The sequence below is a fragment of the Phodopus roborovskii genome, unplaced genomic scaffold (genome assembly GCF_943737965.1).
Source record: "Phodopus roborovskii unplaced genomic scaffold, PHOROB, whole genome shotgun sequence".
Taxonomy (NCBI): domain Eukaryota; kingdom Metazoa; phylum Chordata; class Mammalia; order Rodentia; family Cricetidae; genus Phodopus; species Phodopus roborovskii.
In genome coordinates, this window is record NW_026126689.1 from 6,295,142 (window position 1) to 6,312,500 (window position 17,359).

At 48.9% G+C, this 17,359-nt stretch overlaps 1 protein-coding gene across 2 annotated transcripts in view; it reads right to left on the minus strand.

Moving 5' to 3' along the window:
- The window catches only part of Tbxas1 (thromboxane A synthase 1), a 166,927-nt gene that overhangs the window by 46,674 nt on the left and 102,894 nt on the right, over positions 1-17,359 (minus strand). For both annotated transcript variants that reach the window (XM_051174681.1, XM_051174680.1), the window contains exons 6-9: positions 16,263-16,351; positions 13,868-14,016; positions 12,137-12,267; positions 7,927-8,247 (exon numbers count right to left, since the gene is read on the minus strand). In XM_051174681.1, the coding sequence (XP_051030638.1) occupies positions 7,927-8,247; positions 12,137-12,267; positions 13,868-14,016; positions 16,263-16,351 (690 nt within the window). The remainder of the gene's footprint in view (positions 1-7,926; positions 8,248-12,136; positions 12,268-13,867; positions 14,017-16,262; positions 16,352-17,359) is intronic.

The following is a 17,359-nucleotide window of genomic DNA, read 5'->3' on the forward strand; positions in this document are numbered from 1 at the left end:
TGCTCCCAAACCCTCCTGCCCTTCCCGCCTCCTGCCTTGGTTACCTCCCAGGGTCCAGTTAGTTATACCGTCTCTGGATGGGGAGAGCCAGGAAGTGAGGCAGGGGGATTCTAGATGTCTCTGGATTGGGGGAACAGAGCTAGGTAGGACAAGAATGAAGGGGGAAAGAGGGAAGGAGAGAAGACAGGGTCGTGGAGAGGAGGGGAGGGCAGGGGAAGGAGCTGGAGAGGCTAGAGGCGGGTCATGGTAAGGTTGGGTGTATTTCCCAGGGGTTACTGTAGGGGTCGGCGCTGGGCACCTGTAATGAATACAGGATTTAGGAGCCCTGGGTATTGATTGACAGAGAGGCTGTGGGCATTCACGCCCACACGGGTCCTGAAAGGACCCAGCTCCCCATCACTTCTGTTTGTGTAAAAGCCATGGGGATAGTTTTTCTGGCACCTGGTCCAGGGTGGCTGGCCACTCTGCTCCGTGGAAGCGTCTGCAGTCCGTGTTTCCTTCCCTTCAGAAACTGTCATGCTGGTGGCAGATCACAATTTCTAAGACAAAGCCCTAGGCACACTTCCAGAGAGATCCCCTGTTCATATACATGAAGCCTCCCCACCCAGCATTTATTGTTGGGGTGTTAAGTTCTTGGGTCAGAAGCTCCCAGAAAAGACAGGGAAGTAGGCAAGCTGAGGTTGGCTTCTAAGCAACCCCCTCACGGAGACTATTGGTTACAATGTCAATTCCTGGGCAAGCTTCCGGAAGGAGCACCCTGCCTGAGGGAAAGGGACAACTCAGTGGGTGCTGAATGTGAAAGTCTGCAGTTTAATCAAGCACACTGCGCTCTGCTCACCACCTCTGTCTGTCTAGAATATGGCTTTAAATCAACCAGAAGCCTGCCCCCACTTCCCATCAGAGAACTACTTAAGGAGGCAAGAAGACAGTAGGATAAATTCAGTACTAACGGACTTCCAAGATGTATTAGAATGGAGTGAGTTCCTCAACACTTTATCTCCCACCCATAAAGCGACTAGCATCATCACTGGGATAATCTAGAAACCATTAAAATTTATTCACAAAAGGCGAGCCCATTGTAGATCCTCGAGGCCTTCATTATCATTAGGATTAAGCACACACTGACTCCAGGCATGCATACCACAACAGAGCAGGATTTACAGTTGAAGGGCCTGGCTCTCACAGCGCAAGCTGCTGACAGGCGTCAGAAGCCAGAGATCTCCCTGGGAACCATAAAGAATGCAGATGCTCAGGCCCCACCCCAGTTCAGCTCAACAGCCTCTGCAGTTTAGCTCCATAGTTCCTATGTATGTCCAGTCTGTGCGTGTTTGTTGGTGTGCGAGGGTGCGAGTGTGCAGAGCTCAGAGGTTGACATTTGTTCCTTTGAAGGAACCCGGCCTACTGAGGGCCCCATTCCCAGTTTCAGCTCCATCCTACAGGACTCTGGATGTGACCCTAGCTGGGAGACGCTTTTCCCCCATAGTAAAGACAAATTTATGTAGTCTCTCTCAAAAGTTTCCACCCAGTGCTCCCCCTGTGACAGGAGGACTCATGCATTTATGAAATAGCTGCTTGTGGGTAGCAGCTGTCTTATTTTTGTAACCATGAGGTATGTTTGGCTCTTTGCGATCCACTGGCTCCTTCAAGGAGCAAACCCCCCCAACTTTGCTCACATTAAGCAGCGTGAGCTAATCAGCTGAAAAAGCCAGCATGGAATGTTCTTTTGGTCCTTAAGAGAAATAGGAAGAGGAAGATGCGTTTTAATTAGATCTTTACAGTATGACAAAGTAGCTGTTGGAGAGTTTTAGGGAGTTGATCGCCCTTCTAAGTCAGGACTGAGTTCAAACTCCCCTGAACAGAGGCTGTATATCAGTGTCGTCCAGTTTGTGATAAATTTATAACTGGGTTCTGCAGAGAAGATTTATCAACAATCAGGCAGAAGGAAAATGGCTCATAAATTTTTGGCTGGCATAGTCCGGCACCAAAGCAGGGGAAGGAGAATGCTTTAGTCAGACCAAAAATGTCAACATCAAATGCTAAAGCTACAGCAAAACAATTGGAAAGGAAAGAGTTGTGCTTTCTCTTATCCTTTAAAAATTATATATCCGAGTTTACAATGGCACATTCTCACGACCCAGGCCTGATTAGAAGGTTGAAGTGCTGTGTGTGGTCTCCTAAGAAGGTGAACGGAACAAGCCTGTCCTCTGCTACTAGCTTAACAAGTGTCCGCCCACTTGAGGAAAAAGGCGAGTTCTCCAAAAGGCCCAGTGATTTGAGAAGGACAAACTGTCTGAATGCTCAGCCACTGGGATTTATGTCCCTCGTTTTATACGACAACGCTACTGGCAGGTAGAGCCCTTGAGAACTTAGGCTTCCACGATGTCATCAGGGCAGTGGCCCTAACATCCTATGAGTGTTTTTATGGTAAAAGAAACAGGGGAGCTAGGAAGTGGCCCGCGTGGTAAAGTGCTTGCAGCCTAGCGCGAAGATCTGGGTGTGGATGCCAGCGGCTGGTACAAGTCATCCCGGAGTGGGAAGGTGGAGACAGGTGGACCCCAGGGCTCACCGGCCACAGGTTAGCAGAACTGACCTCTAAGTTCAATGAAAGACTCTGTATCAAAAATAAAATAAAATAAAGCTGGGAGTGATGGAGGGAGTCACCCAACACTGACTTTTGGCCTCCATAGGGGTGTGTGTGTGTGTGTGTGTGTGTGCATGCGTGTGTACATGCGTGTGTATATGTGCATTCACAAAGACAAAGGGAAACTCTCTGCCACATGCTTCTGTCATGAAGCAACAAGGAGACCCTTGCCGCCTGCCCAGCAGACTCTGGTGCCCCGGCCTCTCGAATGATACTGAAATGAACTTCTATCTGTTTGTTTTTAAACTTGTCTGTTCTCAAGTCTTTTGTTATAGCAACGGACTGAGAGAAGGTTCTAAGCAAAAGGAAGGGAGGCTGAACAAAATCCTCGAGACAAATGATTTGGAAGAAAGGATGTGTGTCCAGAAAGAAGGCTGCAGACACGGACTGTCAGGCAGATCTAACTTACAGCTATACTGGCCAACACAAACCCAACTGTAAGGAGAGAGACAGCTGAAGCCAAATGGGTCAGAGTAGAGAGCAAGAGTTGTAACATTGCTAGGTAGAAGGCCAGGGCTGAAAAACATGTAGACATTCCCCAACAACAGGGGGGGGGGTGTGGATAGGGGGGGAGCTGTGCATTCGTTAAGTTGTTTTTGCTAAAAGTGAAACTTAGGTACTTTTGACTTCCATGGTGGATACATCACTTCTAGACTGGTAAAGGGTGCACTATTGCACCCTGCTAGCTAGCCTGGGCTTCACTGTAAGAAGCAGGAAGCTTCCAGAGGAAGTCACAGGAAGCAGCCTCGCTGTTTAGAAGAAACACACAGGAGGCAGGTGGCCAGACACTGCTCTGCCACTGTCTTGACTTTGTAGTTCTTAGAGAAGGAAAGCATGGCCTCCTAAACGGAAATCGGAAAGTGGGAACTTCTAATTTTGGGGACCATGGCTTCTTCTTTTTCTTGTTTTTTTGTAACTTTTTATGGATTCTTTGTGGATTTCATATCATGCGTCTGGGGGCCACTCATCTCCATGTCCCCTACGCCCTTGCGACCTTCCCCCAAAACAAAATTTAAAAGAAAGACGTTTATTCAACAACAAAAAAATAAAAGAAATGTCAGCACGGAAGCTGCAGCGTGGCCCACTGAGTCATACCGTTAACCCTTTAGATGACACATCGTTACTTATAAGTGTTCATCCCAATGAGTCATTGGTCAGTCTGGTTCGAGACCTCCGGCTTCTGCTACACCCTCTCCCTGGGCTCTCCCTGGGACTCCTCTTGGGTACCTTTGCTTGCCTTGTGTCATGCAGAAGATCCTGCAGCTTTGGGTTTGTAAGTTTGGGGGACCATGGATTCTATGGTCAGTGCTGGACCAACTTTTTTTCTTTTTCGGCTACCCAGAAATCATCCCACTTCTAGTAACAGGGTCTTAGGGACCTACCCTTCCACCCATTGAAAGGCTACGGGGACTCGGGGTGGCCTGCCTTCTTTCACGACCGAGACGGACAGGTGACCCAGGCCTCAGACAAATGAGGCCCCGTCTTCTCATTGCCAGGGTTTGCTTACTCTGTCAGAGAGGCCTTGAGACTTCTGTGTGAGCACTGCAGGAAGAGAGCCATGTCTCCACGCTGGGCTTGTACCTGCTTTCTGCTGTTCCCACCTTCCTGATCCAGAGGTCCCAGCGGCTGGAGATGCAGCTCAGTGCCAGGGGGATTTAATGCTGGTTCATCGGGTCAAGAATCAGCAGGCCAGAGATGCATACTTGCTACGTGACAGTCCCAGGTCAAGGCGGGAGTCCTCCTACTGAAACTCTCAGCCAGTCAAGAACCTGCCATACAAGCAGTGGACCTGAGCTGGGCTGCCTAACACCTCTGTGAGTGAGGTGTAGCAGCTCACTGCAGAGGCGTGAGGGTCAAAGCCCAGATCCCAGAACCCATGACGTTCTGAGTGGGTATGCCAGCATTCAGACGGTGGAGATGGGGAATCCTCAGAGCAAACTGGCTAGACAGACCAGCCATGTGGAAACTCCCGGTTCAACTGAGAAACGCAGCCTCAGTGAATAAGCTGGGGAGCGGTGGAGGGAGACCACCAATGCCAATCTGTGTCTCCACATGTATGTGGAGACATATACACACATGAACGCACACACAGGACACACCCGAGGAAATCTGGAGTGCATTTAAAGTAATAACGGGAGAAAACACAAGGCCCTCTCATGTACCTCACTTAATTCACGCTGTTCAAACTCCAGGTGACAGGGTGTATGGAAGCAAAGGGGGAGACCGAGAGTGACGGGTGTGTCCCCTGAAACCAAGACACAGACAGAGCAGCTGGGCACAGGCAGCCCTGACTGACGGGAGCCAGCCCCTGGAGTTCGCTGGGCCCTGGAGTCTACCTGGTTTTGTTGTTGTCGTTTATATTTTGTGTGTGTGTGTGTGTGTGTGTGTGTGTGTGTGTGTGTGTGTGTGCGCGCGCACCTCCGCTAGAGTGTGGTTCTCAGGTGGTAATGAGAGCCGTTTTTCTCATTCTGTAGCACAGGTTGGTGGATGAGGTTTGAACCAGTTCATGAAGCTTGGCTGGAGGTGGCTTAACCAGCTGAGCCTTCTAGAACTGCCTATTGGGTGACATTTTCTACCATTGCCCGCAGCAACGGTAATGACACCGGTTTTTTTTATTGTAGATGAGGAGAGTGACTCCCACCCCATCCCCAAAGGGCATTACGGCAGGAGATAAGGTGTAGGGACAAGGATCAAGAGCCGGGATCCAGACACTTGAATGACAGGTCACTGAAAGGGCCCTGCCCTCTAGAGCTGGGCCAGAGCACCCTGTACGTAGGGCAAGTATGCAGCCACAGAAACTGGCGTTAACTGGCACTCAGGAAGTATTTGTTGAATGGGAACCAGCAGGAAAGTTATAACAAACCACACTTTACACGCACATTTTCGGGAATATTTTCAGGAAAATACTTAATGTGTGAACAGCTAATCTGCATTTTCATGTCCTGACAGATGGCCCATATTAACAGAGTTCTGAGTACAGTAAAAGTAAATAAATAAAGAAGAGAAGAAAGGAAGGAAAGGAAAGAAAAAGAAACCTGCATGCATTGATTGAGTGGGTACCATGAGCGAGGCCACGCAAAGCAGTGTTAAAAAATGGAAGGCAGCCTGGAGGCATTCCCATTTGTCAAAGATGTCCCTAAGTATTACCCATAGGAAGAAAATGACCCTCAGGACTTGCATGGGGAGAGGAGCATTTTTACCCCCTTTGGGAGATGATTGTAGATCCCAAATGTCTAACGCTGTATTGTCAGTTCTCAGAATGAACTGCATCAGTGGCTGTGGGAGCCTTGATCAAAAGCACAGTCCCCCGGCAGGCGGTGGTGGTGCACGCCTTTAATCCCAGCACTGGGGGGGTGGGGGTAGGGGGAGAGGCAGAGGCTTGTGGACCTCTGGGGGTTCAAGGCCAGCCTGGTCTACAAAGCTACACAGAGAAACCCTGTCTTCATTTAATGTGGCTTGAGACTAAGGGCTGACCTTCTCTCTGCCCCCTTCCTCCCTAGTCCTCAGCCACGGGACTTCAGCACAATTGCTCTTGGGGCTAGAGGCAGTTTGCTTAGGCATGTTGGTGCCCCTATGCCCTGACCACAACCTGACCGCAATGATTTGGCCGTGGGTGACTTCGGCATTCTGATCAGAGTGACCTTTGTGACTGTCATTGGGGATTTTCAGTCATAGATCGTGTTTGCTGGTGAGGAGTGAGGGACCTGTGGTCCCAGGCGCCCTTGGCAGGCTTCCTGTGGCTTCCTAAGGACAGTGTGGCTGAACATTGGGCCAGCAAGAGGAAACAGCCGAAAGCTAAGGTTAGAGAAACTAAGACCTAAGGCTTCACTAAATATTGTCCTGAAGTCTCTCTCATTCACTCCCAAAGTGAGCAAGGTTTTGTTCCTATAAACACAGATGTTTGTTTTTGCTAAAATCAGTTTGACTCAGACATTTGTTGCCCGGCACTAAAGATGTCCTAAGACACGCTGTGATGTACCGGATCGTGTTTGACCCTTCTCCCCTGCTCCTCAACTGGAACCAGGCATTAAATAACTAGTACAACGCACAAACACACAGAGAGACAGGGGTAGGGCTGTCTGGCGTCATGGCTTGTCGAGACTCCGCGCCCAAAGACTATTGATTAACGGATCAGTGCCAGTCGGAGCAAGCCCTGTCCTGCTCAACATTTTAATCAACGACTTGGATGGAACGGGAGATGTGGTTAGCAAGTCTCACACGGCACACGCTGGACGAGACACTAACATGACAGCTGGCGGAATCGAGATTCAAACTTATTTTGACTGAGTGGGTCAGTGATAAGGAGACATACAAACTCTTGCATTCAGGGTCAGAAGATCAGTGTGTGTATGTAAGTAGGGTGCTGGGGAGGCCCGGCTCGGCCGTTGTCATATCATCAACATAGGCTCACACGGGCTTAAACACTGGGGCGATTAGCAGTTACCCAGGGTTCAGATGTTTATAAAGCAACTTGGAGGGAAAGACTAACTTTGCCTCTGCTCCCCAGTGGGACATAGGACAAAGAAGTAGGCTTTTCTAGCAAGTACTTTCCCGACATTCCAAAATGGTTGGCGAATGACATCAGAATGCACGGGACAAGATTCCATTGTGGGGATTTTCTTACTAAAAGTACAGACTTTTAAAGTGCTTCAAGGCCATGCACACAGCAGCACCCCCAAGAAAAGCACCCGGAGAGAAAGCCGCCCAGTAGCCGGGAGGCGGTGGCGCATGCCTTTAATCCAGCACTCGAGAGGCACAGGCAGGCGGATCTCTGTGAGTTCGAGACCAACCTGGTCCACAAGAGAAACCAGATCAACACCCTTAGAAGGCTGCTGCTATCTATTACAGAGGGGTCTCGTCTCCAAGGAATCCCCAGACTCCGTCTGTGCTTGGGGCTCCCAGCCCGTTCTGCCCCCTCTTGGGCCCTCTCCTTCCTGCTGAGTCTGGCACTGGACACAGCTCCCCGCTGACTTCCCTCTCCTGTCTCCCTCGGGGAGGCTGCCCCTAGGCAGAGCATGCCATCACCAGACTCCTTCCCTGTGGCTGCCCTTTGGTGCCCCACTCCCTCCCGGGCCTCTGCAGCCCCCCAGAACCAATCTCACCGTCTCTTCCCATTCTCTCTGCATACCCGCTTTACTTGCTAGCTCAGAGAGATGGCGAGGCTGGTGTGGCCTTGTTTTATCTCAGAAACTTAGAATGTGGTTTTAATAAGTTATTAAGCAGAAGGCTCACCGAATCCAGCGCTATGCAGATGCGCACGGACGCCTGAATCCCGCTGTACTCACGTGTTTCTCCATGAAGAGGTCCACCTCTTTCAGAAGCCTCTCCTGGCAGTCAGGGTGGGTGGCCAGCAGGTACGTGATGAAGGAGAGTGTGTTAGTGATGATCTCATGGCCAGCAATGAGGAAGAGGAAGGCCTGGCCCACAATTTCATCCATGGTTAAAGGCGTAGACATGGGTGCAGGGTGGCCTCTTTGGGGAGGGTTCACTGTGCGCTCCCGCTCGGCAGAAGACAGGGCTTCTGTGACCACATCAAAGTCTTCCACACCCACAGCGCTTGTGGAGTGCCGGGCATCCAGCACCATCTGCAAGAAGTCTCTCCGCCTCTGAGGACAAGAGAGGAAGAGGCACCTTAGAGCCACAGAGGACAAGGGAGGAGACTCCTGGGTGGAGCTTCTGAACAGCTCACTAGGAGCAGGTTCTTGTCATTGGGTTGTCTGAGGTGGCGAGAGCCCGAATGACCCTCCAGACGGCAGTGAGGGGCAGACCCACGCTCCGGTGAGACTTACGGAGCAACGGTGGGACAATTTAATACATGCCATGTGGGATGGCAAGAGCAGAGTCTTTCCTCATCTACCCTGTGTGCATTGTGTATGGCTTTAACTCTCCTTTTGTAGTTGTTTACAGGACAGTCACACCTAGCTGTGAATGAACATCAGAAAATAGTCATCAGGGTTTGGGGACCCAGTCACCTCCTTCCCCCCCCCCTTTCGCTCATCCTCTGCAGCCTCCAGTGACAATCATTTTCTATTTCTGAGATCAGGTTGTCGGCTCCCGCATACCCAACTAGCCTTCTGTTCCTGGCTTATTGCACTTAACATCATGTCCTCCAGCTTCTATCCATGTAGCTGAAACCCAGCAGATCCCATTCTTTTGTAAGGCCAACTAGCATTCTGTTTTGTGTATGTACCATATTCCCTTTGTTTATTCTAGATGAGGCCATTCCATCCGGGCTCATTCCAACCTGACCCCCCCAAAAACGTGCTTAAAATAAAGCAAGTTTTATAGAGCAGTAGATACAGTGGGATCTCGTTCTTTAAAAACAATCTGGAGAACTATGCATTCTCCATGTGAAGTAAACATTGGCCACATCTGTATTCAGCAGTTCCCGAGAGCAGGAGGAGGTGGGAAATCCAAGGCCTTTAGTTCTGATTAGCACTTTCTACACGTTTGTACTATTGGCTGAATTTCCAATGAGAAAACACCTGATAGATTAAGTCAGGGCACATATCTACTGTTTACCATGCAAGGACACAGTGGGTGGCTGTAAGTTTTCTCACACAGTAACCAGCAGGATGGGACGGGGGCATGGGTCAGAGAGCTGGCTTGTCTTCAAAGCCCGGCTTGGCAGCCTGCTTCCTACAGAGTCCCTTTCTTCTCTCCCATAATCCTCAATCTCCTTTGAGTGGTTAAAGCCTTCTTATCATTTCCCCTATCTTCCTTATCAGCAATTTGCATATCCTTTACATTTTGACTACCACTAATTCTAACTGCAGGAGTGTTTACCCACCGCTTTGGCATTCACCAAGCACATCCCTTCTTTGAAATGTCCTTTAATGTGATGAACGACAAGAGGGATGTTGCTCTTTTCTGAAGTTTATGGGATTAAAACAGCAAGAGGAGAGTATCAGAACCTCCGACAGGAAGATATTATAATTTCAAAGTGCTTTCCTAGTTGTGGCATTTTCTCAATCCATTGGCTTCCGAGTTTCCGTCGCATGAATAATCTATGCCCCACACATCAGCATGTAATTCCATCTTTTAAGTTTGTTGGCATTGCATGTGTGGGTACTTTTTCTGCTCTGTGAGATGAAAAGCAACCCCAGGGTGAGACCCTCCCCTTTCCCCCTACCTGTGCCAAGTGTTGTACTGAGCGCATATTAAACACGAAATAGCGTCTTCTACAAATCAGAATGCGAAGCGACAGATGCCCTCGGGGACGGTGCATTGGGTTTGGTTTCAACGGTTCAGCTGCCCTTTGGAGCAGGAAGCCTTTACTGATGAACAGGTAGTGACGATCAAAGATGTCTGCTGGGAGGCTGGCAGGGCTTACCACTAAAGGTTACAGACATCGGGCCAAGGAGCAGCCCGTGCAGAGAATGCGGCTAACCCGGTGCTTCCTCACTGGCCCCTGACCCTGCTCACTTTGCTGTCCAAACTTTCTGTTACTGGCCAGCACCTGGGTGGCGGTTGTGGTGCCATTGCTGAAATGTCACAGGCGGGCAGGATAAGATGACACAGGGGAACGTGACACTTGAGGCTCCCAGGGTACCTGGATTTTACTGGAGAAGCAGAGTGTACCCTTAGGCCTCATGGGACAGTTTAGTCCCTGAGGCTTGATTGTAGCTTTTCTCGGGTGCAGTGGGGATGATTGACAGCCATAGCCACACCATGTATTTTCCCAGAAGCAGCATGGTGGCTGGCATTCTTTCCAGACTGCTAAAAGGGCTGGGGAAGTCTTGCAGAAATCTGTCTTAACTGCCAGCTAATGAGGCCAGGGGAAGGGGCCTCTCTCTTGGGCTCATGAGCCAGAGAGGAACATTAGTGCAGATGGGATCCTTTCATTCACAGGGCGTCTTGGAGGTCATGTGGACACTGCCCGTTTAGGATGGAAACAGGGCTGGCTTATGGTTGTATCCAAGAAAAATACATGCCCTGATAGATGTCGGTGTCTAATCCGCCCATCGGCTAGAGCTTAGAAAAATATTTACCTTTTAACATCTGTGCGGCATTTTTACTGTGCAAACACACATCTGTTTGATGGAATGTATACAGAGTTCAGATGGGTTCTAAGTGAGTTTTCTTAGTAACCATATAGCTCTGACTTGACACGGGCAGCCCTGGATTTGTGGTTGGGAGGTTTTTCTCAGATCAACTCATTGTTTGAAACAAATAGCTGTAAAGTTTATAAAAGGAAAAGCTTGAGGCAATCCCAGTAATTGGCTCTTTAATAACCTCTCACCTCTTAGTCACTCAGTGCAACGGTTTTTGAATTTTCAGCCTGGTTCTACAGCTAGTGGGTTTCAGGAGCGTGTGTGTGTGTGTGTGTGTGTGTGTGTGTGTGTGTGTGTGTATGTAAGGTCTCACAGGACAGCCCTTTGCAGCAATGGGGATGGCCCAGAAACATATATTTGAATGAAATTGTCCTATCTTTTCTGTCTACTTCAGAGTGGGGCCAGGTATACCAGTTGGTCCATTTTCCCCACCTCCAAGGGCATTCAAGTGGAGCTAATGGTAGTGTGGGCCAAGGGGTTGAGAGCTTGTATATACTTCCCTACACCTTCCCTATGCAGAGAAAGTTGCTACACAGTCCCCAGGGTGCATAGCTGAGTAGGACAGGCTGCTGCCCAAGGCTGCTAAGTGCATCAAGCTACTAATTGACTCGGATTTCATTCTAGGCCAATGCCTTAACCATCAGGCCTCATGAATCCCTCTGAGCCACTGTCTTTGAGAAAACCCTTTTAAAGCTTCAACTTGCTCAAGGCAGTTAAGAGAATGCCCCTTTAGTCCACTTTTTTCCAATTTAGTAACTGTCTTTAATGCAATGAGACCATTAATGGACAGCTTTAACATGGGCAGGAGTATCTCCTGATGCTGGAAGATGATTCCTCATATGGAAAATGCCATCTACTTAGAGTCAAGTTCAACCAATATTTACTTTTCTATACTATGTGCCAAGCAGAGTGTAAGCCCATCAGGAAAAGAGGAAACAGGGCACTATGCAAAGCAGAGCAGGGGCCTCAACCACAAATTTTCTAGCAAGAATCTCGGTGTTGAGAGAGTGTGTGGGATTGATTGACAGTTGCCCAAACTTCTTGCTAATATTTATGCTATTCATGCTATGAATCCCCATCTTGCTGTTTTTCAGCAGAAAGAGTGTGCTCATGAAAATTGCATGAGACACTTACTTAGAAAATTTGGGGGTTGGGGGTCTGCTGTAACCTGTGCTTGGGGTCATATCTAGGTGGTGTGAGGCAGTTCAGGGGCTGCCATTCATTCTACAGGTCCCATCAGGAGCAGGCACATTGATGGGAATTTCTCCCTCCTGCCCTTCCCTCCTTCCTATTGCTTTCCATTGGCCCCGGGAAGCTCAGAATGGGAGACTTGTAAAGGACAGACCCATGCGATGTGAGGGGTTGGGAGGGTGGGGAAAGGAGAGAGATGGCAAATTTGGTTCCATCCTGTTTCCAAGCTGCATCCTATTAAAATAGTTACCTCTTCTGCTGCTTGCTGGTCCCGTAAGGCAATCACATTCCTAATGAGTTTGTTAAAAAAGCCATTCAGTTCATCTCGGTTCTTATTGGGCAGAATCCGGGCCAATGGGACCATTATGGATGGAAACGATACTTGAAAGAGAAAAACGAAAGTGGCATTGAAGAGGGAGTGATAATGAACCAGGGCTATTAGACTCCCGTTACTAGGAAGCAAGTGCCGGTCCGGAATCAGAGGCACTCGGGAGTCCATCTTCCCTCCAGACTCAGCGTTTCTCATAGCGGGGTTCGATCTGACTTGAGCTCTGCTCTCTATCCCGTTCCCCGTACACAGTAAGCTCTCTTTATACGCCTGTGCACTAAAGTGAGTCCTCATGTGTACCTGGCCGTACAAACCCAATCTCACACTTAGAAATCCCTGTCTCCAATCTCAGACAGGGGTGGTCTTTGCAGTTCATCGGGACAGCGTGACAAGCTTCTCAAAGACGTACATTTACTTCATTAACTTTCTGGCCATTTGTATTTGTCTTTCTCTGGAATAAATGTCCCCACAGTGTTACCTGAACTGTCCCTAAGACATGCTGCTGCAGCTGTTGACAAGGATGTTGGCTCCATCCACTGTGGATACACCACCACCTCCATGCCTTACAGCATGCAGCCTCGGCCCTTAGGACACTTAATCGAATCTCACTAAGAGGTTCTGGGCCCAGGGTGAGGCATGTGACACTCAGACTCTCAGCCTGCCAAGGAGGCTGCACACAGCCCTCTGTGTTGAGTCAGGCTGAAGAGGGTAGATCTCCATGCTCACAAGCCTCAGTCTGTTTAGAAGTACAAGGGGGGGGGGCTTGCTAATGAAACCCCGTGCCTCATGGGACAGAATGGCTGATGCATGGGACGGGGGAGCCTAAGCCCCAGCAGACCTCCCGGCCACAAAGAAAAATGCCGACTGACTCCCCACAGATGCCTACAGTTTCGGGGTGCTGGTGATGGAGGTAACAAGGCTTCCCACAGAAACGGGCTCAGAAATGAGACGAGAAACCGGTGAGTGGTCTGTAATTCCGGTACACAGGAGGGTTAGGCAAGAGAATGTCCACCGGGGACCAGACAGGCTGGACCAACAGGACCCTGTCCCCAAAAAGGGAGAGGAGAGGAGGAAACGAAGAGAGATGAGGGAGAGGAGCAAGAGGTGAGGGAGGAGGAAGAAATACATTCGGCGGGCCCAGGAGTGTCTAGACTATGCCAGTGTGGCAGAGTGGCTGACAACTGAAGGCTCACTCACACTCCTGTGTTTCCATAAAAGCAGGAAGATACCAGAACTGGCCAGAAGGCAAAGGCCCCCTTATAAAAATCAATGGACCAGTGACCCGTTGTGTGGTTCTAGTTTAGGAGTCACTGGCTTCTGGTAGACAAGTCCTCAGGAGAGGATTTTGAGTGAGGGAACAAAAACGGAAAAAATGCCCTAGGAAATGAGAGACTGGGTTCTAGTCTTGACTTTGCCCTTTCTACGCACCGGTTTCCCGGTGTGACAGAGGTCATGGTTACCGGTGTTGGCGATAAGTCAGCCTGGATTGTGATAAGAGAATATGGTGGCTTCAGGAAGACGAAGTCTTTGCAGGTCAGCTCTCAGAGACACCCCCCACTCCCAAGGGACTTTTCCTACTGGAAGGGACTCGGCCCACAAGCTGCCCATGGGTGGTGGTCTGGTCTCACCACCCTGGGTAGGGGAAGCACTTACAGATTAAAGCCAGGAGGGGCCTGGGGATACGGAAGGCAAAGAAACCCCGACAGTGTTGCACAAAGGGATCTTCTGGAGAGTTCTGGGAGTCCACTTGGGTGCCAAAGGCCACACTGGCCACCACGTTTGTGGTGTAACAGCAGTAACACCTGTGGAGGGAGAAACACTGGAATTTGAAAGATACCGTATTGACCTTCCCACAGTGCACCCCTCCTGGTCCTTGTGGCTGGACTTGGCACCAACCACTGAGGGACTCCAGTGGGTCCGAGTCAGGTAGTGAAAGGGAAAGCTTCCCGGATGAGCAGCAACGGCAGAGTATGAGCGGAAGCCAGCCTTACAGAGGAGCCATGGGAGAGAGCGGGAGGGTGTGCCATCACAGACTCAGGCCTTAGAACAGAGTTGAGCACCCAGGTGCATACCTTTGGGGGGGCTCCCTGTGAGGAGGGAAACAGGAGCCCCAAAGTTTAGGGGCTTCAGCTCCCAGGCATGCACAGCCCTTCTCTGCCCAGAATCTAATGATTAATTGACAGCTGTCAAATTGGCATTGATGAACGAACTTAGTTCATTTTATTAATTTCCCTCCCCTTTCCCTTCTAATGATTTGGAAGACTTTTTGTTTTGTTTTGTCCTCAACCCCCCCCCCCCCCGCATGTAACCCTGGCTAGCCCCTGCCTTTACGGTTGCTGGGAATTTCCATGACCTTGCATTTTTGGAAAGTGTAACAAAGAAAGCAGACAAAAGCACTTGAGTGGATAGCAGACAAACTTTGGGGGCAAGCTTCCAGCATCTGCTTATTACTGAAAACACACATTGCCCTTTTCAAACAAACAAAAGTAAACGAGTCTCCCAACAGCCACAGGAAATTTAACCTGAGGATTGGAAGTCTGCCCCTCCCAAACTAGCATTATTCTTTCATGAAACATTATGTACTTCTTTATTATTACTGTGTACTGTGTGGTTCCTGGGAATTGAACTCAGGACCTCTGGAAGAGCAGCCCACGCTCTTAATCGCTGGGTCAGCTTTTCAGCCATCTTTTTGTTTTCTGACAGGCACTGCCATCATAAGGTCGTTTTAAGGAGGCTAATAGCTGGGTTATTAATATTCTTCTATAATTGCATGGACACAGACACATTGACTTCCTCTTTCGCGTGAGTTCTGCAGCCACTAGCTTGTCAGTGGAGAATAAATGCCATGGCTTGATTGCTCTAAAATTCTGACTGCTTTTACAATTGATCACAGATTTCCCCATCGAAGCAAAAACTACGCATGCCTACTGGATGTGATTCCGCCAGACCCTCATGTTTAATGATTCCAGGGACTGAGGAGTTATTTGCTTTGCTTCACTAGCTGAGGAGGCCACCTTATCTTCCCCTACTTTCTGCACAATCTGAGAGTGTGGACAAGCAGCGCTCAGCAGTCGGGCACCACGGGATGGTTGGTGTTGACTATGCCGTGATTTTATTAGCAGTGATAACTCTAAGTCAGCTGTGGCTGATCTGCAGCCATTATGGTCCTAGTCTTCTGCCAGCCATGATTTAGTGCAAAGCGTCTAATGGTTGCTAGGAGATAAGTCAGTCACTTGAATTGCCAGCTGTATATACTTAACACCACCCTCCTGCCTGCCACCGAAATCTAGCCCAGGCAGGCCTTGAACTTGTGATCTTCTTGCCTTCATTTCCTGAGCTGCTCAGACCATATGCCTTAGTTATATTAATTTTTTTTTGGTAACTTTTAAATTTTTCCAGACAGGGTTGCAGGTATCCCAGGCAGGCCTTGAGTTCCCCTGTATCCAGGATACATAGCTACAGGTATATAGTAACATACCAGGTTTCATGCGGTGTTGGGGATTAATTCGGGGCTTTGTATCCACCGACCAAACATTCTACCACCTGAACTGTAGCCCCCAGCCTTGTGACTCACTGTTTTGTTTGTTTGTTTGTTTTTTAAATGGGGTCTCACTATGCAGCTCTAGTCTGGAACTTACTCTGTAGACCAGGCTACCAGAGATCTGTCTGCCCCTGCTCCCCAAGTACTGGGACTAAAGGCATGCACCACCACATGTGACCTCACCGGTTTTCTGGATAGGAAAGTTTAGGGACTTTGCCCGGAGTCTTTTCCGCTACGGCATGTCTTGCCCATTGTGTTCACAGAGGTCAGAGGACGGTCTATTCAGGAACTAAGCACTGTGCATTTGACTTTCCTCAGCAGCAACCCTGGTTGCTTTGTGTCATGGTTTAAGTGGGTTTCTTCTCGTTAGTCAGTCCGTCCGCGCTGTTGGGAGCATCCGGCGTTTCCAGTTTGCTACTCCCAAGGTAACTGTCCAGCAATTATGTACAGTCACAAGAATCAGCCACTCAGGGCTGTGACTTCTCACCTGTAATGGAGCAGCCTTACCTCTGGATGTCGAATGTGTCTCTGGATGTTGCATAGGGTTTTAAGTGAGCCAGGAGACGTTCACAGGCTTGGCTGATGAGAGGTGTCATCTGATAACAGAGAGCAGAGGTGTAATTAGGGCATTGTGTCTGATTCGGTTGCACGCAGTGCTTTCTGGGAAACAGACTGTATTTCAAAGGTACTTTCAATGAGGCTAAGATTAAGGGAGTATGCCCAGTATCTGCAAATACAGTGTCTATAGATACCTATTTGAAGCTTAAGTAAGCTTTCTGTGGCAGAAGCAAGAAAGAAGAAAGGGTCAAAAGTAAGTCTGGTGAAATAATTATGAAAGTGATCATTAAGTGTTTAGACAAAACTTCAAATCAGTGCCTGGCTTCCTGACACGTGGTTAGCATTAGGGAGCAACTAGACCACGCTCGCTCCGTATGTCCTGGCCCTGGAACTACCCCAAGTCCATGCATGCTCGTTCCAATTAAGCTTTCCAATCTCCCAGCAGAACATAGGATCTAGCATCCAAAGGAACTGAGGCTCAGCCATTCCAGCTTCTTAATTAACCCAGAAGTTATCTTGATGGTATTTCTGAGAGATGGTTTTTCATGTTTCAGCTGCTTAAGCCTTCCAAGACAGGATTACTCTTGACCTGCACAAGGCAATCGTTGGCTTCTTAATATTAAAATACTTTAGTGTGGAAATTTTCTAAAACACCAAGAGAAAGGTCTAGAGATCAGTGTTGGGAACTCCTACGTGGTACCCATTGCTCCAACACCTTTAAATGGCAGGTTCGGCTGCCTATCACTTTGACTTCCAACAGGCTCGCCCAGATGGGTAGAATTCCTTACAGCCTTTCACTCTCTCCTATATATTTGAGAGACAAATCTCAAACTGTCAAAGGACATCATTTGTACTAGGGCACATTCTAGAATGGTGTCATACCTGAGGTAACATGCTATTGTAGGTTCTTCTGAGCGTTTATGGAAATCATCCTTTGAAATGGTGCCTGATGTTTAGTTTTCATCATTATTATTTAAAACTGTACTTAAATGTTAAAGATTTATGTTATTTTATTTTATGTGAATGAGTGTTTTGTCTGCAGGACC